We start from the raw sequence: 25,188 nt of genomic DNA, 5'->3' as shown, positions 1-25,188 counted from the left end.
CTAGTGGTCACCTAGAACCTTCCTAGTAGTGGTCACCTAGAACCTTCCTAGTGGTCACCTAGAACCTTCCTAATAGTGGTCACCTAGAACCTTCCTAGTAGTGGTCACCTAGAACCTTCCTAGTAGTGGTAACCTAGAACCTTCCTAGTAGTGGTCACCTAGAACCTTTCTAGTAGTGGTCACCTAGAACCTTTCTAGTAGTGGTCACCTAGAACCTTTCTAGTAGTGGTCACCTAGAACCTTTCTAGTAGTGGTCACCTAGAACCTTTCTAGTAGTGGTCACCTAGAACCTTTCTAGTAGTGGTCACCTAGAACCTTTCTAGTAGTGGTCACCTAGAACCTTCCTAGTAGTGGTCACCTAGAACCTTCCTAGTAGTGGTCACCTAGAACCTTTCTAGTAGTGGTCACCTAGAACCTTTCTAGTAGTGGTCACCTAGAACCTTTCTAGTAGTGGTCACCTAGAACCTTCCTAGTAGTGGTCACCTAGAACCTTCCTAGTGGTCACCTAGAACCTTCCTAATAGTGGTCACCTAGAACCTTCCTAGTAGTGGTCACCTAGAACCTTCCTAGTAGTGGTCACCTAGAACCTTCCTAGTAGTGGTAACCTAGAACCTTCCTAGTAGTGGTAACCTAGAACTTTCCTAATAGTGGTAACCTAGAACCTTCCTAGTAGTGGTAACCTAGAACCTTCCTAGTAGTGGTCACCTAGAACCTTCTTAATAGTGGTCACCTAAAACCTCCCTAGTAGTGGTCGCCTAGAACCTTCCTAGTAGTGGTCACCTAGAACCTTCCTAGTAGTGGTCACCTAGAACGTTCCTAGTATTGGTCACCTAGAACCTTCCTAGTAGTGGTCACCTAGAACCTTCCTAGTAGTAGTCACCTAGAACCTTCCTAGTAGTGGTCACCTTGAGTCTTCCTAGTAGTGGTCACCTAGAACCTCCCTAGTAGTGGTCACCTAGAACCTCCCTAGTAAGTCACCTAAAGCCTTCCTAGTAGTGATCACCTAGTACCTTCCTAGTAGTGGTCACCTAGTAATAGTTACCTAGAACCTTCCTAGTAGTGGTCATCTAGAACCTTCCCAGTAGTGGTCACCTAGAACCTTCCCAGTAGTGGTCACCTAGAACCTTCCCAGTAGTAGTCACCTAGAACCTTCCTAGTAGTGGTCACCTAGAACCTTCCTAGTAGTGGTCACCTAGAACCTTCCCAGTAGTAGTCACCTAGAACCTTCCTAGTAGTGGTCACCTAGAACCTTCCTAGTAGTGGTCACCTAGAACCTTCCTAGTATTGGTCACCTAGAACCTTTCTAGTAGTGGTCACCCAGAACCTTCTTAGTAATGGCTACATAGAACCTTCCTGGCAGTGTTCACCTAGAACATTCCTGGTAGTAGTCACCTAGAACCTTATAGTGGCCATTTAAAACTTTATAGTGCCCACCTAGAAGATTGTAGTGGTCATGTAGAACCTTGTAGTGGCCACCTAGAACCTTGTAGTGGCCACCTTAAACCTTATAGTGTCCACCTAGAACCTTGTAGTGGCCATATAGAACTTTATGGCAACCTAAAACCTTGTGGTCACTTAGAACCTTGTAGTGGCCACCTAGAATCCTGTAGTGACCATGTAGAACGTAGCCACCTAGAACCTTGTAGTGACGCCTAGAACCTTCCACATATTTAAGCATAACTTGTGAAATGTTACTTTGAGTATCACGTGTGCAATGTTGAAGTCTTACATCTGTAACTTTTTCACAAATATCCTAAATATTGAATCAGATATATTTCTTTCATGCTAAATCTTGAATCCAATACTTTTCTCTTCTTTTCATCCTAAATATTGAATCAGATATTTTTCTTTCATCCTAAATATTGAATCCAATACTTTTCTCTTCTTTTCATCCTAAAATATTGAATCTAATATTTTTCTTCCTTTTTTCAGAACATTAATCCCTACCTGAAGGGTGAGAAGCTACCAGTGGCGGCCAAGAAGGGTGGTATGCTGTAAGGTCATTCCTCTCAATGTCACAGTGACCAAGCCATAGTGGCCAGGTTACTCTAACAAGGTTATAATGGACACCTCTCAGTGGACTGGCCAGAGTAAGGCTCAGTGTAGAGATCACTGTAGCCAGGTCATAGTGCAGAGGTCACAGTGATCAGGCCACAATGTTTAGGTCACAGTGTTGAGATCACTATACAGAAGTCAGGGTGGTCAGGTCACAGTGCAAAGGTCAAAGTGGTAAGGACACAGTCGTCAAGTCCTTGTAGCTATGTCATAAGGGCCATGTCTCCTTGGACATGTGGCAGTAGCTCGGTCACTGTGTCCACGTTACAGTGAAGGGTTCAGAGGTCACACTGACGAGTCAAAACACAAACTAGGTCACAGAGGTAAGCCCAAAACAGTAGTCACAACACCCAACTCTATGTACTACTTCAGTAACGCTCATTTTGAATTCTTCATCATATTTCGTGTTTCCAAGTACCATAAATCACACAAGAAATAATGTTTATTAGAGAATACCATGTACAACCTCACTTTCTGTAATGGGTAACTATAACATAACAAATGAGTTGATTTCTGGCAAAACAAAAGCTGAAAGGCTAAGTTACAGATTAGCTTTTCTAGGGACAATATTTATATTTATGTAGAGCTTTAATATTATTTGATAAAGATCTACATAGAGTGAAACGTTGACCAAATAAGTTTTTTTCTGTATCTTGTGTCTTTGTCTTCATAATTGCCGACGTCCGCCATGGTATTGAGGATAATCTTTGTCAGAAGGTCAGGGTTTCCGAACCAACATCAGCAGAATCGTCTGAAAAATATTAAGAAAGAAATTCGGAATGAAAGTATTAAATACTGAAGGTACACTGTTACTGTCAGATCAGCGTTGTCAGCTCTAAGATGGGTCAGTGTTATGGTTGTAGAGGGTAATGAAAGACAAACTAACAACAGTGTACTCTCCTGAAGTCCCTCAGATCGTAAAACAATTGACACACAACATGTACACGATCAAATATAAATAAAATAACAAGCATGGGATTTAATTCTCTCACTGCTCTCAACACTTTACAGTCTAACTACACTTGTCAGATCAATGGTCACTGCACAAAGGTGGTTCACTCTGGAAAGTCAGCTGTCAGAGCAACATGCTTAGCTCTGACCAGCAGGTAGCTACATAATTGTCAGAAAAGTGTTCTCAGCTCCAGGGTGATTTACCCTACCTAGTATGTACTTAACCACAGATCATCGTCCTCGGCTCTAGATTCATTGACGTTTAAATCACCAGGTACACATTTGACTTTAAATCACCAGGTACACATTTGACTTTAAATCACCAGGTACACATTTGACTTTAAATCACCAGGTACACATTTACTAAAGTCAGGCTATCCAAAACGCATTTTTTAACTGTTTTCATGGTACATTTGCATACTTGTAAATACAAATATTCATTCAATTAGTAAAATTCTTTACTAAGGGAGGGCTGCCTTGCTTTAAAGGGATAGATAAAGGGAGGGCTGCCTTGCTTCAAGGGATGGATAAAGGGAGGAATGCCTTGCTTCAAGGGATAAAAGAGCAGATCACCTGACCTTAAGGTAAAAGAGTAAAAAAAAAACCCCTTTGCATTAAAGGGAAGAGCTAAAGGAAAATGTTGTAAGGTAATGCTGCAAGGCCTCGAAGGAGAGGAGGTAAAGAGCCGGTTGTGTTTTTCTCACCATACGTACAAAAACTCTTTTCAGTTTTCTCTCTTAAATCAGATAAAGACGTCAAAATCAGCCCAAATACTACAGTTATATTGCGTAATGTGCTATTGTAAAACATTACCCTGGGAGTGAGGTGTGTGTGAGGGATGGCAGGCTTGAACATAACTCTGGGAGTGTGGTGTGTGTGAGGGATGGCAGGCTTGAACATTACTCTGGGAGTGAGGTGTGTGTGAGAGATGGCAGGCTTGAACATTACTCTGGGAGTGAGGTGTGTGTGAGGGATGGCAGGCTTGAACATTACTCTGGGAGTGAGGTGTGTGTGAGGGATGGGAGGCTTGAACATAACTCTGGGAGTGTGGTGTGTGTGAGGGATGGCAGGCTTGAACATTACCCTGGGAGTGAGGTGTGTGTGAGGGATGGCAGGCTTGAACATTACCCTGGGAGTGAGGTGTGTGTGAGGGATGGCAGGCTTGAACATTACCCTGGGAGTGAGGTGTGTGTGAGGGATGGCAGGCTTGAACATTACCCTGAGAGTGAGGTGTGTGTGAGGGATGGCAGGCTTGAACATTACCCTGGGAGTGAGGTGTGTGTGAGGGATGGCAGGCTTGAACATTACTCTGGGAGTGAGGTGTGTGTGAGGGACGGCAGGCTTGAACATTACCCTGGGAGTGAGGTGTGTGTGAGGGATGGCAGGCTTGAACATTACTCTGGGAGTGAGGTGTGTGTGAGGGATGGCAGGCTTAAACATTACTCTGGGAGTGAGGTGTGTGTGAGGGATGGCAGGCTTGAACATTACTCTGGGAGTGAGGTGTGTGTGAGGGATGGCAGGCTTGAACATTACCCTGGGAGTGAGGTGTGTGTGAGGGATGGCAGGCTTGAACATTACCCTGGGAGTGAGGTGTGTGTGAGGGATGGCAGGCTTGAACATTACTCTGGGAGTGAGGTGTGTGAGGTGAGGGATGGCAGGCTTGAACATTACTCTGGGAGTGAGGTGTGTGTGAGGGATGGCAGGCTTGAACATTACCCTGGGAGTGAGGTGTGTGTGAGGGATGGCAGGCTTGAACATTACTCTGGGAGTGAGGTGTGTGTGAGGGATGGCAGGCTTGAACATTACTCTGGGAGTGAGGTGTGTGTGAGGGATGGCAGGCTTGAACATTACTCTGGGAGTGAGGTGTGTGTGAGGGATGGCAGGCTTGAACATTACTCTGGGAGTGAGGTGTGTGTGAGGGATGGCAGGCTTGAACATTACTCTGGGAGTGAGGTGTGTGTGAGGGATGGCAGGCTTGAACATTACTCTGGGAGTGAGGTGTGTGTGAGGGATGGCAGGCTTGAACATTACTCTGGGAGTGAGGTGTGTGTGAGGGATGGCAGGCTTGAACATTACTCTGGGAGTGAGGTGTGTGTGAGGGATGGCAGGCTTGAACATTACTCTGGGAGTGAGGTGTGTGTGAGGGATGGCAGGCTTGAACATTACCCTGGGAGTGAGGTGTGTGTGAGGGATGGCAGGCTTGAACATTACTCTGGGAGTGAGGTGTGTGTGAGGGATGGCAGGCTTGAACATTACTCTGGGAGTGAGGTGTGTGTGAGGGATGGCAGGCTTGAACATTACTCTGGGAGTGAGGTGTGTGTGAGGGATGGCAGGCTTGAACATTACTCTGGGAGTGAGGTGTGTGTGAGGGATGGCAGGCTTGAACATTACTCTGGGAGTGAGGTGTGTGTGAGGGATGGCAGGCTTGAACATTACTCTGGGAGTGAGGTGTGTGTGAGGGATGGCAGGCTTGAACATTACTCTGGGAGTGAGGTGTGTGTGAGGGATGGCAGGCTTGAACATTACTCTGGGAGTGAGGTGTGTGTGAGGGATGGCAGGCTTGAACATTACCCTGGGAGTGTGGTGTGTGTGAGGGATGGCAGGCTTGAACATTACCCTGGGAGTGTGGTGTGTGTGAGGGATGGCAGGCTTGAACATTACTCTGGGAGTGTGGTGTGTGTGAGGGATGGCAGGCTTGAACATTACTCTGGGAGTGTGGTGTGTGTGAGGGATGGCAGGCTTGTACATTACCCTGGGAGTGTGGTGTGTGTGAGGGATGGCAGGCTTGAACATTACTCTGGGAGTGAGGTGTGTGTGAGGGATGGCAGGCTTGAACATTACTCTGGGAGTGAGGTGTGTGTGAGGGATGGCAGGCTTGAACATTACTCTGGGAGTGAGGTGTGTGTGAGGGATGGCAGGCTTGAACATTACTCTGGGAGTGAGGTGTGTGTGAGGGATGGCAGGCTTGAACATTACTCTGGGAGTGAGGTGTGTGTGAGGGATGGCAGGCTTGAACATTACTCTGGGAGTGAGGTGCGTGTGAGGGATGGCAGGCTTGAACATTACTCTGGGAGTGAGGTGTGTGTGAGGGATGGCAGGCTTGAACATTACTCTGGGAGTGAGGTGTGTGTGAGGGATGGCAGGCTTGAACATTACCCTGGGAGTGAGGTGTGTGTGAGGGATGGCAGGCTTGAACATTACTCTGGGAGTGAGGTGTGTGTGAGGGATGGCAGGCTTGAACATTACTCTGGGAGTGAGGTGTGTGTGAGGGATGGCAGGCTTGAACATTACTCTGGGAGTGAGGTGTGTGTGAGGGATGGCAGGCTTGAACATTACTCTGGGAGTGAGGTGTGTGTGAGGGATGGCAGGCTTGAACATTACTCTGGGAGTGAGGTGTGTGTGAGGGATGGCAGGCTTGAACATTACCCTGGGAGTGAGGTGTGTGTGAGGGATGGCAGGCTTGAACATTACTCTGGGAGTGAGGTGTGTGTGAGGGATGGCAGGCTTGAACATTACTCTGGGAGTGAGGTGTGTGTGAGGGATGGCAGGCTTGAACATTACTCTGGGAGTGAGGTGTGTGTGAGGGATGGCAGGCTTGAACATTACTCTGGGAGTGAGGTGTGTGTGAGGGATGGCAGGCTTGAACATTACCCTGGGAGTGAGGTGTGTGTGAGGGATGGCAGGCTTGAACATTACTCTGGGAGTGAGGTGTGTGTGAGGGATGGCAGGCTTGAACATTACTCTGGGAGTGAGGTGTGTGTGAGGGATGGCAGGCTTGAACATTACTCTGGGAGTGAGGTGTGTGTGAGGGATGGCAGGCTTGAACATTACTCTGGGAGTGAGGTGTGTGTGAGGGATGGCAGGCTTGAACATTACCCTGGGAGTGAGGTGTGTGTGAGGGATGGCAGGCTTGAACATTACTCTGGGAGTGAGGTGTGTGTGAGGGATGGCAGGCTTGAACATTACTCTGGGAGTGAGGTGTGTGTGAGGGATGGCAGGCTTGAACATTACTCTGGGAGTGAGGTGTGTGTGAGGGATGGCAGGCTTGAACATTACTCTGGGAGTGAGGTGTGTGTGAGGGATGGCAGGCTTGAACATTACTCTGGGAGTGAGGTGTGTGTGAGGGATGGCAGGCTTGAACATTACTCTGGGAGTGAGGTGTGTGTGAGGGATGGCAGGCTTGAACATTACCCTGGGAGTGAGGTGTGTGTGAGGGATGGCAGGCTTGAACATTACCCTGGGAGTGAGGTGTGTGTGAGGGATGGCAGGCTTGAACATTACTCTGGGAGTGAGGTGTGTGTGAGGGATGGCAGGCTTGAACATTACTCTGGGAGTGAGGTGTGTGTGAGGGATGGCAGGCTTGAACATTACCCTGGGAGTGAGGTGTGTGTGAGGGATGGCAGGCTTGAACATTACTCTGGGAGTGAGGTGTGTGTGAGGGATGGCAGGCTTGAACATTACTCTGGGAGTGAGGTGTGTGTGAGGGATGGCAGGCTTGAACATTACCCTGGGAGTGAGGTGTGTGTGAGGGATGGCAGGCTTGAACATTACTCTGGGAGTGAGGTGTGTGTGAGGGATGGCAGGCTTGAACATTACTCTGGGAGTGAGGTGTGTGTGAGGGATGGCAGGCTTGAACATTACCCTGGGAGTGAGGTGTGTGTGAGGGATGGCAGGCTTGAACATTACTCTGGGAGTGAGGTGTGTGTGAGGGATGGCAGGCTTGAACATTACTCTGGGAGTGAGGTGTGTGTGAGGGATGGCAGGCTTGAACATTACTCTGGGAGTGAGGTGTGTGTGAGGGATGGCAGGCTTGAACATTACCCTGGGAGTGAGGTGTGTGTGAGGGATGGCAGGCTTGAACATTACTCTGGGAGTGAGGTGTGTGTGAGGGATGGCAGGCTTGAACATTACTCTGGGAGTGAGGTGTGTGTGAGGGATGGCAGGCTTGAACATTACTCTGGGAGTGAGGTGTGTGTGAGGGATGGCAGGCTTGAACATTACTCTGGGAGTGAGGTGTGTGTGAGGGATGGCAGGCTTGAACATTACTCTGGGAGTGAGGTGTGTGTGAGGGATGGCAGGCTTGAACATTACCCTGGGAGTGAGGTGTGTGTGAGGGATGGCAGGCTTGAACATTACTCTGGGAGTGAGGTGTGTGTGAGGGATGGCAGGCTTGAACATTACTCTGGGAGTGAGGTGTGTGTGTGAGGGATGGCAGGCTTGAACATTACTCTGGGAGTGAGGTGTGTGTGAGGGATGGCAGGCTTGAACATTACCCTGGGAGTGAGTGTGTGAGGGATGGCAGGCTTGAACATTACTCTGGGAGTGAGGTGTGAGGGATGGCAGGCTTGAACAATACTCTGGGAGTGAGGTGTGTGTGAGGGATGGCAGGCTTGAATATTACTCTGGGAGTAAGGTGTGTGTGAGGGATGGCAGGCTTGAACATTACTCTGGTAGTGAGGTGTGTGTGAGGGATGGCAGGCTTGAACATTACTCTGGGAGTGAGGTGTGTGTGAGGGATGGCAGGCTTGAATATTACTCTGGGAGTGAGGTGTGTGTGAGGGATGGCAGGCTTGAACATTACCCTGGGAGTGAGGTGTGTGTGTGAGGGATGGCAGGCTTGAACATTACTCTGGGAGTGAGGTGTGTGTGTGAGGGATGGCAGGCTTGAACGTTACTCTGGGAGTGAGGTGTGAGGGATGGCAGGCATGAACATTACTCTGGGAGTGAGGTGTGTGTGAGGGATGGCAGGCTTGAACATTACCCTTGGAGTGAGGTGTGTGTGAGGGATGGCAGGCTTGAACATTACTCTGGGAGTGAGGTGTGTGTGAGGGATGGCAGGCTTGAACATTACCCTGGGAGTGAGGTGTGTGTAAGGGATGGCATGCTTGAACATTACTCTAGGAGTGAGGTGTGTGTGATGGATGGCAGGCTTGAACATTACTCTGGGAGTGAGGGATAGCAGGCTTGAACATTACCCTGGGAGTGAGGTGCGTGTGAGGGATGGCAGGCTTGAACATTACCCTGGGAGTGAGGTGTGTGTGAGGGATGGCAGGCTTGAACATTACCCTGGGTGTGAGGTGTGTGTGTGAGGGATGGCAGGCTTGAACATTACTCTGGGAGTGAGGTGTGTGTGAGGGATGGCAGGCTTGAACATTATCCTGGGAGTGAGGTGTGTGTGAGAGATGGCAGGCTTGAACATTACCCTGGGTGTGAGGTGTGTGTGTGAGGGATGGCAGGCTTGAACATTACTCTGGGAGTGAGGTGTGTGTGAGGGATGGCAGGCTTGAACATTACCCTGGGAGTGAGGTGTGTGTGAGGGATGGCAGGCTTGAACATTACTCTGGGAGTGAGGAGTGTGTGAGGGATGGCAGGCTTGAACATTACCCTGGGAGTGAGGTGTGTGAGGGATGGCAGGCTTGAACATTACCCTGGGAGTGAGGGATGGCAGGCTTGAACATTCCCCTGGGAGTGAGGTGTGTGTGAGGGATGGCAGGCTTGAACATTACCCTTGGAGTGAGGGGTGTGTGAGGGATGGCAGGCTTGAACATTACCCTGGGAGTGAGGTGTGTGTGAGGGATGGCAGGCTTGAACATTACCCTGGGAGTGAGGTGTGGGTGAGGGATGGCAGGCTTGAACATTACTTTGGGAGTGAGGTGTGTGTGAAGGATGGCAGGCTCGAACATTACCCTGGGACTGAGGTGTGTGTGAGTGATGACAGGCTTGAATATTACTCTGGGAGTGAGGTGTGTGTGAGGTATGGCAGGCTTGAACATTACCCTGGGAGTGAGGTGTGTGTGAGGGATGGTAGGCTTGAACATTACTCTGGGAGTGAGGTGTGTGTGAGGGATGGCAGGCTTGAACATTACCCTGGGAGTGAGGTGTGTGTGTGAGGGATGGCAGGCTTGAACATTACTCTGGGAGTGAGGTGTGTGTGAGGGATGGCAGGCTTGAACATTACCCTGGGAGTGAGGTGTGTGTGAGGGATGGCTGGCTTGAAGATTACTCTGGGAGTGAGGAGTGTGTGAGGGATGGCAGGCTTGAACATTACCCTGGGAGTGAGGTGTGTGAGGGATGGCAGGCTTGAACATTACCCTGGGAGTGAGGGATGGCAGGCTTGAACATTACCCTGGGAGTGAGGTGTGTGTGAGGGATGGCAGGCTTGAACATTACCCTTGGAGTGAGGGGTGTGTGAGGGATGGCAGGCTTGAAGATTACTTTGGGAGTGAGGAGTGTGTGAGGGATGGCAGGCTTGAACATTACCCTGGGAGTGAGGTGTGTGAGGGATGGCAGGCTTGAACATTACCCTGGGAGTGAGGTGTGTGTGAGGGATGGCAGGCTTGAACATTACTTTGGGAGTGAGGTGTGTGTGAAGGATGGCAGGCTTGAACATTACCCTGGGAGTGAGGTGTGTGTGAGGGATGGCAGGCTTGAACATTACCCTGGGAGTGAGGTGTGTGTGAAGGATGGCAGGCTTGAACATTACCCTGGGAGTGAGGTGTGTGTGAGGGATGGCAGGCTTGAATATTACTCTGGGAGTGAGGTGTGTGTGAGGGATGGCAGGCTTGAACATTACTTTGGGAGTGAGGTGTGTGTGAAGGATGGCAGGCTCGAACATTACCCTGGGAGTGAGGTGTGTGTGAGTGATGACAGGCTTGAATATTACTCTGGAAGTGAGGTGTGTGTGAGGTATGGCAGGCTTGAACATTACCCTGGGAGTGAGGTGTGTGTGAGGGATGGCAGGCTTGGACATTACTCTGGGAGTGAGGTGTGTGTGAGGGATGGCAGGCTTGAATATTACTCTGGGAGTAAGGTGTGTGTGAGGGATTGCAGGCTTGAACATTACTCTGGGAGTGAGGTGTGAGGGATGGCAGGCTTGGACATTACTCTGGGAGTGAGGTGTGTGTGAGGAATGGCAGGCTTGAACATTACTCTGGGAGTGAGGTGTGTGTGAGGGATGGCAGGCTTGAACATTACCCTGGGAGTGAGGTGTGTGTGTGAGGGATGGCAGGCTTGAACATTACTCTGGGAGTGAGGTGTGTGTGAGGGATGTCAGGCTTGAACAATACTCTGGGAGTGAGGTGTGAGGGATGGCAGGCTTGAACATTACCCTGGGAGTGAGGTGTTCGTGAGGCACGGCAGGCTTGAACATTACCCTGGGAGCGAGGTGTATGTGAAGGATGGCAGGCTTGAACATTACCCTGGGAGTGAAGTGTTCGTGAGGGATGGCAGGCTTGAACATTACCCTGGGAGTGAGGTGTGGGATGGCAGGCTTGAACATTACCCTGGGAGTGAAGTGTTCGTGAGGGATGGCAGGCTTGAACATTACCCTGGGAGTGAGGTGTGCGTGAGGGATGGCAGGTTTGAACATACCCTGGGAGTGAGGTGTGTGTGTTAGGGATTACAGATTTGAAGACCCTGCGAATAGGTGTATGTGTGTATGAGAGATGGCAGGCTCCAGCAAACATCCTGAAATTGAGAGGGTATACTTACCTATTTTGGTTGCATGGGTCGAGACTCGGCTCCTGGCCCCGCGTGTGTGTTTATGTATGTGTAATGATTGACAGATTGAAACAAACGCACAAATAAAAGAGGCAATGATTTATTGGGTGGGCAAAAGAGCACACACCACTGTCTTGAAATTAATCACACAAAATTGAGAAATAGGAGTTGTCATTCTGTAGTTGGTATCCCAATTGTACGACTGAATATCACTGTATAAAATGGTACAACTTTATACAACTCTATCACAAGTCGTGACTGCCACTGTAGCAGTGCCAGATGGGACAATACTGAGTGGCAGGGTATGTATGTTAGCTTTGTACAACACACCTCTAATTACCACTGTTTACTTCCACACGACACATTGCTCGTCGGTATGGTGCCAGTGACGCTAATTCACAAAGAACATTTCCAGTTATCAGTGTCAGAATCGCACATGACACATCACTGCCACAACTTCACACTACATACTAGTTACCAGTGTTACAATTTCAAACTTCCCATCACTAATTGTCACAGTATCACTGATGCAGCTTTAATCCTTGTAGTGGTCGAGAAGTGGAATGATCTTGAAGTAGTGGAGGCAGGATCCATACATAGTTTTAAGAGCAGGTATATTAGGGCCTATGAAGCTAAGAGGGAGTTAATTTGATAAGCGTTAAGGTAACAGGATGAGGCTAAGATATATGTGAATACATGCATATTGGTTGTTATATATGCTATCCTTCTGCCCGTTGTTAATTGTTCCTTGTTGTCTGGCTGTCCTGTAAGGGAGTCGCCAGGAGCGTACCCCTGAGACAGGTCTTTTCCATGTTGTGACCCGTCTCTGTAGCAGGGAATAATGGGGTGAACAATTTCAGTACTACTCTCGGGCGCTGATTGAAACCCTGACAGAGGCAGCACTGTGGTGGGGTCCCTGCCATCTCGTAGTCGGGAAGGAGGGACGTCTGCAGGAATGTTAGTGTGTCATTGAAGTTCTGGTGTAGGGAGCTCTATGGCAGGGTCCAGGCAGTCAAAATCAGTGCTTGGGCTTGGAATTTGGGCTAAAGGCGAACCGCCCAGCTAACCCACCCCATCGGGATTTGAAGTACACCTAATGGTGGAGCTCTGGTGTCTGAAATCTCTCAGATCGTCCAGGGGCGTTGGTATTCTCAGCCCAACACAAAAATTACAGGTCCCTATGAGAGCCACACCCCAGCTTTAGGTCACAGTCCGTGCACTGGGGAAGCTTGGGAGATCCTCCTGTGTCATCTTATCTGCTGCTCGCCGAGGAATGTGTTGTCTGGCCACCTTTCATTGCTTTATAAAAGGTGGAAAGTTTCACTCTAGCTCTGTGATTGGCTAGTCCTAAACAGCTAATCACAGTAGTGCCGATTCCTCAAGGCCAAAATAATCAATCAGTTAACTTGCTACTGCTTTCAGGCATCCTCTTGGCTGAGTAAACCCTGTCCACGAGCCCGTCATTGTCATGCACTCAAGTCACTTGCATGCAATCCTAGCTCTTTCATTGGTTAAGTTATGCTCAAACATCCAAGCAGCATTTCTTATTGAAACTGGGCTCTCCTATTGGCCCAGTAAAGCATGGCTAAGCAGCCAGTCATTGTTGTGTTTGTAATAGTGAAAATACCATGTGTTTGTCCGAGTAATATACGTTGATAACTTTAAATTATTGATAGCCAACATGTGTTTGTTAAGAGTATAATGTGTTGATTTCAGTCATGTATAATGTTTATACAGCATATGTTGGTGATGGAGATGTTTGTTGGTGATAATGACTTGTTATTGATAATGAAAGACTAGTTGAGAGAGGACACCAGCACTGAATGCTGACATGGCTTGTTAACATTGATGGTTTTGTTTAAAGGGACATTTAATGGTGATAATCACGTGTTGATGATATTGGTGTCTGTTGATTATATCAAGACGGTGGTCAAGATATAAGACCAACATTGCTGTCTAGCTTGTTCTCTCCTTACTGCAGATGTTTTAACAGTCTTGAAGTTACTCAGTATATCCTCACGTCTAGCAGTAGTTACTGGTATCGTTAATGTTCTCAGCGATATTCTTACGTTAAACAATGTATTCTGAAGATCATTTCTCTTAAAGCACTACAAAAGCTTTAGTGTAGAATTTATATGATTTGGAAATGAAGCTTTGATGGAGTCTGTTTCGTCACACTTCACTTCTACTCATCTCTGATTCATCTCCATCCGTCAGGCTTACATCTAAGTTTTTTTTTTTTATGATTTTCGTAGCATTTTGTTGAGAAAACATTTCGTCCACCAGGGACATTATTAGAGTTTAATATTAAAGTCCACAGTGGATAAAGCGTCTCGTCACTGAAAGACCATAAATCGCATAGGAAAGATTATTTCAGCATGATACAATGTACAGAGATGAGTGATATTTAGGTGTGCAGGCACAAAAGTTCCTTAGTATACAGAGCATATATTGTGTCTGATTAACATACTGGTAAAGTATATAAGACCATTAACATTATAACTTTTAAATATCAAATAGGAATCCCCAGGATTGTCAGTCTTTCTTGGCTGGACAGCTGATGTGATGTTATCCAAAATGATGTTATAGACATTAATGTTGAGTCTCTTGAGAGTCAATGATAACATAGTCATACCTCCTCGAATTCAGACATTTCTTGCCCTGCTACAAAAAATTTCTTCAGCCTTTAATTTAGTGATGTTTCTGGCACTCTCTGACCCTTAGAGGTCAATGTCTCAGGCAGCCCTAACTGGCCTGCAACTTACCCAACCTGTTTACTGCAGTTACGCAGTAAAAGCGTATTTGACACTTACATGATACACTTGCGTATTACAGTTACATATGATACATGTGTATTTCAGGTAAGTACATAAAAAATAACAAAGGTACTTTCATTACTTTCTAAAACGAACTTTAACACAAGTAATTTGAAGCAAAATATTGTGATGAAAATGATGTTTACCGAAAGACACGAGAATAATTATGAGCGTTACTGAAGTTAGTTGTGGTTCAGTAACAGTAACAGTTGACGGATCACTTCAGTAACAGTTGACGGATCACTTCAGTTACAGTAACAGTTGACTGATCACTTCAGTAACACGGACACAATAGGCTGACGTAAGGCCAAGGCACTCCATGCATAACAGCGTAGAAAATTACAAAAAAAAATAAATTATTTTATAAAGTAGATTATATATATATATATATATATATATATATATATATATATATATATATATATATATATATATATATAATGGTGAAAAGTGCAATAGTATACTAGTCAATGTGATATAAAGTATTTTGTAAAATAAATAGAAAAACAAAAATGATAATTTCGTTCTTGATGTTAGACCTTCTTCAGTGAAGTGGAGAGAAGATGGTTGCTTATATGGTGAGAGGATGACGTCATGGTGTCACCTGTCAGAAATACCCAGTCAGGTGACCTCCTCTGGGTAAACTTGAGGTATCAATCTCCACCTAATCAATGACTCCATCTGGTATCATTTATCCTAGGAAGGTGTTCAACTTTGCAAGATTATCTATATAACTCGGTTCGACTCTCTTCCTTCTGTAACGAATATTTTTTTTTTATTTTATGATGTACATTTCTCCCAGTTAAATTGAGGATCTTTTTTTCCTTCATATATCAAAATAAAATTTTTTTTTGTCTATCTGTCATGTGGTATACTGGTGGTATACAAGTTCTTCCCGGCTGTCTAGTGTAAACTACCTCTCAGACCTCACTAAGCAGTATACTCTCCCGTCCATTATATTCCTAGTTTTTCTTTGCTAAACATTTCCGAAAATTTTACTTATTTTTGATGGAGTGATTCAAAAAAACTTTGTTTTCCTAGTGTTATTTATCATTCTACCTTTATTAAAGTCATCATTGTGAGGAAGTATTGAGTTAATTTCAGAGTTAATCTATTGTTTAAGGTGTTTACATGATATGTTACTTTTGTTGATATTAAAGACTACAGTGAGGAACAGCTAGGTTGTCCTACCTTGTTTACCTGATTATACATTCTAAGTTTATTTAGGCACAGGTACACTTAAATACAATTATCATACATAGTGTAAAATACCCAGGATAACCCCAAAAAAAGTCAAGGTGACTTATTTCCATTGGAATCCTTCTATTAGTATCATTATCTAGCTATGTTTTATTATATACATGATGTACCCTCAAAAACAGAACATAGGCAGCATTTGTTTTGAAGTCACACTGCAGAATAAGCTTTTGTTTAAGCTTGTAATAAAGTTTCAGATGAAAATACGAGAGTGAGAATGTGATCATCACAATCATGCTCTCTCTCTTGATTGTAAACTTAAGTATTGCTTTTATCATTGTTACAATATATAATTTGGTGTGTGAGTGTTTCTGAATTTCTTGAAAAAAAAAATGTACTTATTTTATTATTATTATTTCTATTGGGACAAAGTTTTGTCAATAAAAGCTTGTCCTGCAGCTTGTCTTTACTACTCTATTGTTAGCATTACGACACTTGGACCCTATAATTACCTTTATTTGATCAGAAGAGTTACTGAAATAACATAAAATTACCTGTGTGAGTTTCACTTTTACGTATAATTGTTTCTGTGAATTGTGATCTCAGCACAGTTGTGGCAAGACGGAGACTGAGCGAATGATGGTGAATAAGCTTCCCTTTCTTGGGTCACCTGCCTTGATGGGAGGTGGGTATTGAGGCAAAAATATGTGGTTTTTTTTCTTGTCAGTACATTCAAAAATAATATCTTGATCTATATCTAGTACGGCCTTGAAGTATAACCTTGTGGCGAATAAAAACATATGCAATACCTGCCTGTCTTAATTGATAAAAGACATTTTGCTAATCGGTAGTTTTTTATGCAATGCAGAAATTATATACTGGAGGCAGTACAAAAATGTGGAGAGTTTTGAGTTCAATCCCGCAGCCTTGATGGACGTCTTGTATCATGGAGCCAGAGAAATGATGTCGCAACAATAGGTATGATAAGTGCACGAGACTCGCTAATGGAAGGAAGTCATGGTCAAGTGTTGGACCAGAGGTTAGCAACAGAGTTGTTAATATCTCGATACCAGTATTTTATGGTGTTGCAGCATCAGACATGTACTGTTACACTGATGATATACAGTAGTGTTAAGTTATTGAATAAGACACTTGCAACACCTGGGTACCTAGTCAGTGTTGTATATTATTAATGTAATGATACTTATCTCACACAGCAACACCAAGGAATACTGGTATACAGGATATCTTATACAAATCTATTGCTAACCTCTAATCCAACACTCTGACATAACCTGTTCCACTAGTGATTCCCACCCCCCTATAATGATGTCTTCAACTGCTGCACCTTTCCTCTGGCCTCAGTATGTAAGTCTCCATTCTCATGAATTTACTTTAGATTTACATTTTCTGTCAAGTCTGAGGAACCGAACACCGCAAAATTCTCTGCACTTCCACTGTCTCCAGTATATATTCTGTGTACTGTACTGGAAAAGTCACTTATTGGAAAAATGTCTCATTAATAAAAATAGCCAGATGTTGCACATGTATCTTGTTTATCAACTTGTCAGTATTGTGTATCATTAATGTAATGTCACCTTCTGCTATACAGCCATAATCTCAACTATCTATGCAGAATTAGAGTTAGAGTTAGCTTGTCTTGATATTCCTGTTATCCGTCTTTCACATGTACTTCCTAATACTCTTGACTAAGTGTTTAATTTATCTTTAAATTAAGAGAGAATCATCAATCATATTTCTAGTAGGTGAAGACGATATCAGAATAAATTAACCAAGTGTTGTAAAAATCTTGATACAAAGAATGAGATCTTGTTCTGAAAAAGTGATAATAACACCAAACATCGGCCATAAATGTTGATATGAAGGATTTTCTTGTGAACATGTGAATGTGAATTTAACCTGACTAAACACTATGTAAACCACCTGTCATAAGTTTGAAAAAGAATTTTGATTATATTCAAATGATATATAATACCGACGACAAGTTGATGAGTAAGCCGCACTTGCAGGATTTAGGTGTCTTTATTGACAATAAAAAAACAAAATTTTTGCACATGTCTTACTCATGATGCTACATTCAAGTTACAAATTATGGAAAATGGGTAAAAATGCGCGTAATATATCCAAGTTTACTGTAAGAAAAGGAAAATATTGGCAGCACTTTTTTTTTTTCTAGTTTCTATTTTTGTAACGCTCATCCTCCTCCTCTACATTCAACATTAGAATGTGATGTTTATATTATGTATCTTCTTGAATGTAAATGTTATTCTTACTATTGTAGTTGTATTTATGATTTGATGTGTCAGTATTCGAATTTTTCGAAAGAACAGACACTCAAGAACTACGAAATGCGAAATTATTATTATTATTATTATTATTATTATTATTATTATTATTATTATTATTTAATTAAATGCCTCCTATAGTAGGAGGGAAATATTACGTGAATAATTCTTTGAAAACATGGAAGAAAATATAGATATCTGTATACTGAAAGCAAGTAGAAGATTGCAAGATTTACCTACCTCTTACATGTTGACAAGACAATAAACCTGTCAGAGTGTAAAACGTCGGTTTAATAGGCGTCTGTTACACACCTGTATGAAAAGATGATCTTACATGGGGTCACATCTTTCAACTTCTGACAACTTCATCTCCTTAATCCCTATTAGGAATTTAATAGCAAAATAGGATGAAAATAAATTACCAATTTTGGATGTATTGAGAGTTAAGATGTATCAGCTCATACATTATGTTTATAGAATAAGACACTTGTGCAATATTTGGAAACCTTATATTAACGACAACTTTCCACAGTGAAGATTGCTAAATATTGCACGAGTGTGTCTTCAACATCAGGAGTTTTCTAAGCCATTTACATCACGTATGTTTATGGAAACAAAAAAAAAACGAACAGGTAATTTATCACCATCTGAAGAAAAGGAACATTAGAAAAAGTTTTATTGGGACAGAGTTTCACTTTGTAGTTTTATTCTGAATAAAACTTTGAATGTCCCATTAAATTCTTATTATGGCGTTTTTTCACTATTGTTCGCAGTATACCACTGACACGTTACCTTCAGTATTGTATCAGATGTATGGAGTTAGTGACAAGTGTTGCTTCTGGTCTATTGTTAAAGCTGCGACATGTATGTAGTCACCAGTAGTTAGACGTGTTGATGATACAAGTAATTAACTGAATAAGGCAGGATATCTCAGTCGGTTTCTCACTGGAGTGAAAATGGTGTATAACCCGGCCATATGACCGAGTACAGTCACCTTTGTTTCTCTTGTCCAAGTTCATTGGTTCGAACCCACACCGTTGACCTGTAGGTTTTTTTAAGTTGTTATCGAGTAGTGTACAACACCGACACTTTTAAAAGAGAGAGAAATTCAATATAATACAATTTTTTATTGTGATGTTTCGCCAGTGTGGCCTTTATTAAGTCACAAATAAAGATGGAGAGGTGAAGTGAGTGTATATAAGGAAGGTCAGTGAAGTGCAGAAACAAGTGAGGTGCTGATGAGTAAAACATCTGCAACAGTTGTTGAAACGTTTTGCTTATACAGTAAGCTTCTTTAGTCAAGTGTGAAGGTAGCAGATTGAGTAGCGAAGTAAAGATGATGCAGTCTATCAACAACGGAGAAATATTATTTAGGGTGGTCAGTCCCTCAGCCTGGAGAAGAGTTCAATCCCATGGTCTGGAACAATACTGTTCCAGCCCATGAAGCTGAACTCTCCTCCAAGGCTGAGGGACTGACCACCCCAAATAATATTTCTCCAAGGTTGATGGACTGATTATATCATCTATTTTCATTACTATTGCTGCCTTTGTATTTGACTGAAGAAGCCTACCGTGTAGGCGAAGCGTTTCAACAACAAAGATACCCAACCGTTGTACATGTGTCTTAATCTTCAGTACAACGATTATGACAAAATATATATGCGTGAAACATCCAAGAGACCTTCTTATGAACACTTCTCAATACAATGCAACAGTAGAACTGACAGCTTAACAAAAAATCCACACAACGCTTTGATTAATTAGAGGGAAGACACACACACACACACACACACACACACACACACACACACACACACACACACACACACACACACACACACACACACACACACACACACACACACATTCAACATCATCAGCATATACAACAATTTCAACCAGAATAACAATATATACAACACAGCAGATCCTCTTGTCAGGCAGTTTCTTGATGGTCTTGCCATGTAGCAACAGCTCATTGCAGCACTACAATAAATAAAGGAACGGGTGGGACTCGTACCCATACCGAGTTCTAAAACTCACAGGCCAGTGTGTTAACCACTAGGTCGATTGGTTAATGCCCTGGCCTCTGAGTTTTAAGACTCGGCGCGGGTTCAAGCCCCACACGTTTCATGATTTGTTTGCAATCGTGTTATCACGATTTTGTGAGTTAGTGTCACAAACCTGCCGACCCAAACTTGACAGTCCTCACCCAGAACTCGTCTCGCATCTAACCTGTCTCTGCACTCCATATATAATCACCTCCCTCTCCGAGTTTATCTCTTTGTGCCATGATGAAGCTAACTGTGTGGGCGAAATGTTGTCAGTACAGGAGTACATTTGTATTTTTTCTTCTTTCGTCCCTCACTTTGGCTTTAAGTAAAGCGAACATAAAGAAAGTGAAACAGGTGTGAAGTTCATGATATATTTTGCCCTACCATTGTGACTGTTTCTTAGCAGACTTGTCCACTGATGAGGACCTCAGTTGTACGCCCAAACATACTCTCATGCCTTCTGTTTGATTTTCTCTGTGCGTTTGTTTGTACTAAGTGCATAAATGCTGCTATAAGCAGAATTTTTCTGGTAAATTCACCTATAACCAGGAACTTAATTCTAGAATAAACTTGGCGGTTCCCTAACATATGGAAGACGAAACTAGGATAGTAATGTGAATGTAAAATATTCATATCAGGGCGAGAGTATTTTTATTGCTTGATGCTTCAAGCTTTAAAGGCTTTATCGAATATACACAAATAACCCGCACTTAGAATGTTGTGATGACTTACCGGTCTGACTTGGACCACTAAGTAGTCGATGGTTCAAGTTAGACCCAGACGTTGCACTAATATTCTCTCATATACGGATTATGTGTGTATTGCTCCAAACACAGTATTGTGCCTTTTTATTTTTTATTGAGCAGCGTTTAAGGTTGACAGAGTGCTAGTTAGGACGAGCTAAAACAAAATAGTAGAGTTTTACACTGCTAGTTTGACGGATATTTCTAGTCACAATATAATCAGAATTGTGCAACCAGCGTTACAAAATATATACACAGATAAGCACTGCGTAAATGCACAGAAAATAACCAATCAGTTCTCCGGGAGACTTCCATTATTATTTATCCTCAAAACTATACATAATAAAGGAATAATCGAATCTACTTGCCTAAAATAGTGTTACAGATTTCAACACTACAAGAGAGTGAATAACACAGGCAGTTTTATTTTGCGTTGACCAGTAACACAGTGGCAGTCACCTCACTATCTGACAGGTGTCAAGGTGACATGATCGCCTCATGATACAAGCAGCTCTCTTATTTTTTTCACTCTTCCTGTCCTAGAGCCTCCATTACAGACTGAAATATTCAATTTTGTCTTTCTGAATGTTTCTCCGTATAGTGGATTTATAAAGCACATATATAAACATATATACATATATATATATATATATATATATATATATATATATATATATATATATATATATATATATATATATATATATATATATATATATGTCGTGCCGAATAGGCAGAACTTGCGATCTTGGCTTAAATAGCAACGCTCATCTTGCCATATAAGACAAGCGAAAATTTGTGTATGCGAAAATTTCGCCAAAATTATTCTGAACCTAATGAAAAAAAAAATATTTCACTGTTTGTTTAGTGTTAAATTACTGTAAACAAATCTAAAATATATTTAGTTGGGTTAGGCTAAAATAAATTTTTCTTGTTATTATAAGGTTAGGTAAGTTTTGTAAGATTCTTTTGATGCAAAATTAAAAATTTTTACATTAACACTAATGAAAAAAATATATCTTTAAACGTATAAGAGAAAATTTTAGAAAGAACTTAATTTTAAATGAGTTCTTGCTAATTGACCAGTTTTACCTATTCGGCACGACATATATATATATATTATATATATATATATATATATATATATATATATATATATATATATATATATATATATATATATATATATATACTATATAATGGATATTTTATGGAAGGGAATGTTAAGAATTTATTGTATGATTATTTTGTGTAAGTAAAAATCATCATATACATGTATAATTACAAATGAGTATATATATATATTTTCCTATATATATACAGCCGGTATGTTGATAGATATAATATATAATGGATATTTTATATAATGTTAAGATATATATATATTATATTGTATAAGTATATATCATATATATATAATTATATATATATATTTATATATATATATTTATATACATATATATATATATATATATATATATATATATATATATATATATATATATATATATATATATTTAAACTTTTCGAGACATTTCTGTGTCATCATCAGAGGCAGAATTTACCATAAGAATACTTTCTGACCTTCCAAGGCAGTGGAGGGAGTAAACCAGGAAGTCTTCCAGTGTTCGAGCCACTGTTGGTAAAGGTAGGAAAATTGATTAGTAACTTATGTATGAATGGGCAGGTGAGTACCAACAAAATAAATTGGTCATAGCAATGAAAAAAATTACCTAACATCATAGAGTTTATCCAGGACGTGTTGGTTATAATGTACCCCAGGACGTGTTGGATATAATGTACCCCAGGACGTGTTGGATATAATGTACCCGAGGACGTGCTATAATGTACCCCAGGACGTGTTGGATATAATGTACTACAGGACGTGTTGGATATAATGTACCCGAGGACGTGCTATAATGTACCCCAGGACGTGTTGGATATAATATACCCCAGGACGTGTTGGATATAATGTACTACAGGACGTGTTTGATATAGTGTACTACAGGACGTGTTTGATATAATGTACTACAGGACGTGCTTGATATAATGTACTACAGGACGTGCTTGATATAATGTACTACAGGACGTGCTTGATATAATGTACTACAGGACGTGCTTGATATAATGTACTACAGGACGTGCTTGATATAATGTACTACAGGACGTGCTTGATATAATGTACTACAGGACGTGTTTGATATAATGTACTACAGGACGTGCTTGATATAATGTACTACAGGACGTGCTTGATATAATGTACTACAGGACGTGCTTGATATAATGTACTACAGGACGTGCTTGATATTATATATCCAGGGACCTACAGTGAGGAGAGTAATAGTGACCTACAGTGAGGAGAGTAATAGTGACCTACAGTGAGGAGAGTAATAGTGACCTACAGTGAGGAGAGTAACAGTGACCTACAGTGAGGAGAGTAATAGTGACCTACAGTGAGGAGAGTAATAGTGACCTACAGTGAGGAGAGTAACAGTGACCTACAGTGAGGAGAGTAATAGTGACCTACAGTGAGGAGAGTAATAGTGACCTACAGTGAGGAGAGTAATAGTGATCTACAGTGAGGAGAGTAATAGTGACCTACAGTGAGGAGAGTAATAGTGACCTACAGTGAGGAGAGTAATAGTGACCTACAGTGAGGAGAGTAACATAGTTACCTACAGTGAGGAGAGTAACATTGACCTACAGTGAGGAGAGTAATAGTGACCTACAGTGAGGAGAGTAACATAGTTACCTACTGTGAGGAGAGTAACAGTGACCTACAGTGAGGAGAGTAACATAGTTACCTACAGTGAGGAGAGTAACAGTGACCTACAGTGAGGAGAGTAACAATGACCTACAGTGAGGAGAGTAACAGTGACCTACAGTGAGGAGAGTAACAGGAACTTTCAGTGAGGCAGAGTAACAGTGACCTTCAGTGAGGAGAGTAACAGTGACCTACAGTGAGGAGAGTAACATAGTTACCTACAGTGAGGAGAGTAATAGTGACCTACAGTGAGGAGAGTAACAGGAACTTTCAGTGAGGAGAGTAACAGTGACCTACAGTGAGGAGAGTAACAGGAACTTTCAGTGAGGAGAGCAACAGTGACCTTCAGTGAGGAGAGTAACATAACGACTTACAATGAGGAGAGTAACAGTGACCTACAGTGAGGAGAATAACAGTGACCTACAGTGAGGAGAGTAACAGTGACCTACAGGAGGAAAGTAACAGTGACTTACAATGAGGAGAGCACCATGGCGACCTACAATGAGGAGAGTAACAGTGACCTACAGTGAGGAGAGTAACAGTGACCTACAGTGAAGAGAGTAACATTGCGACCTACAGTGAGGAGAGTAACAATGACTTACAATGAGGAGAGTAACAGTGACTTACAGTGAGAGTAAGTGACTTACAGTGAGGAGAGTAACAATGACTTACAATGAGGAGAGTAACAGTGACTTACAGTGAAAAGAGTAACAGTGACTATCAGTGAGGAGAGTAACAGTGACTTACAGTGAGGAGAGTAACAGTGACTTACAGTGAGAAGAGTAACAGTGATACAGTGAGGAGAGTAACAGTGACTTACAGTGAGGAGAGTAACAGTGAATTAGTGAGAGTAACAGTGACTATCAGTGAGGAAAGTAACAGTGACTTACAGTGAGGAGAGTAACAGTGACCTACAGTGAGGAGAGTAACAGTGACTTACAGTGAGGAGAGTAACAGTGACTTACAGTGAGAGTAACAGTGACTATCAGTGAGGAGAGTAACAGTGACTTACAGTGAGGAGAGTAACAATGAGAGTAACAGTGACCTACAGTGAGGAGAATAACGGTGACCTACAGTGAGGAGAGTAACAGTGACCTACAGTGAGGAGAGTAACAGTAACTTACAGTGAGGAGAGCACCATGGCGACCTACAATGAGGAGAGTAACATAACGACTTACAGTGAGGAGAGTAACAATGACCTACAGTGAGGAGAGTAACAGTGACCTACAGGAGGAAAGTAACAGTGACTTACAATGAGGAGAGCACCATGGCGACCTACAATGAGGAGAGTAACAGTGACCTACAGGGAGGAGAGTAACAGTGACCTACAGTGAGGAGAGTAACAGCGACCTACAGTGAGAATAACAGTGACCTACAATGAGGAGAGTAGCATAACGACTTACAGTGAGGAGAGTAACAGTGACCTACAGTGAAGAGAGTAACATTGCGACCTACAGTGAGGAGAGTAACAATGACTTACAATGAGGAGAGTAACAGTGATTTACAGTGAGAGTAAGTGACTTACAGTGAGGAGAGTAACAATGACTTACAATGAGGAGAGTAACAGTGACTTACAGTGAGGAGAGTAACAGTGACTTACAGTGATTAGAGTAACAATGACTTACAATGAGGAGAGTAACAGTGACTTACAATGAGGAGAGTAACAGTGACTTACAGTGAGGAGAGTAACAATGACTTACAATGAGGAGAGTAACAGTGAGAGTAACAGTGACTATCAGTGAGGAGAGTAACAGTGACTATCAGTGAGGAGAGTAACAGTGACTTACAGTGAGGAGAGTAACA

At 42.8% G+C, this 25,188-nt stretch overlaps 1 protein-coding gene across 2 annotated transcripts in view; it reads left to right on the top strand.

Annotated features, from left to right (window-relative positions):
* The window catches only part of 7B2 (Secretogranin_V domain-containing protein 7B2), a 46,926-nt gene extending 42,281 nt beyond the window's left edge, over positions 1–4,645 (top strand). For both annotated transcript variants that reach the window (XM_070099399.1, XM_070099398.1), the window contains exon 8: positions 1,933–4,645. In XM_070099399.1, the coding sequence (XP_069955500.1) occupies positions 1,933–1,998 (66 nt within the window). In that variant the 3' untranslated portion in view covers positions 1,999–4,645. The remainder of the gene's footprint in view (positions 1–1,932) is intronic.
* Positions 4,646–25,188: the final 20,543 nt, after the last annotated feature.

Source organism: Cherax quadricarinatus, chromosome 67 (genome assembly GCF_038502225.1).
Source record: "Cherax quadricarinatus isolate ZL_2023a chromosome 67, ASM3850222v1, whole genome shotgun sequence".
NCBI classification, from domain to species: domain Eukaryota; kingdom Metazoa; phylum Arthropoda; class Malacostraca; order Decapoda; family Parastacidae; genus Cherax; species Cherax quadricarinatus.
This window is presented reverse-complemented; position numbering and strand designations above follow the sequence as displayed.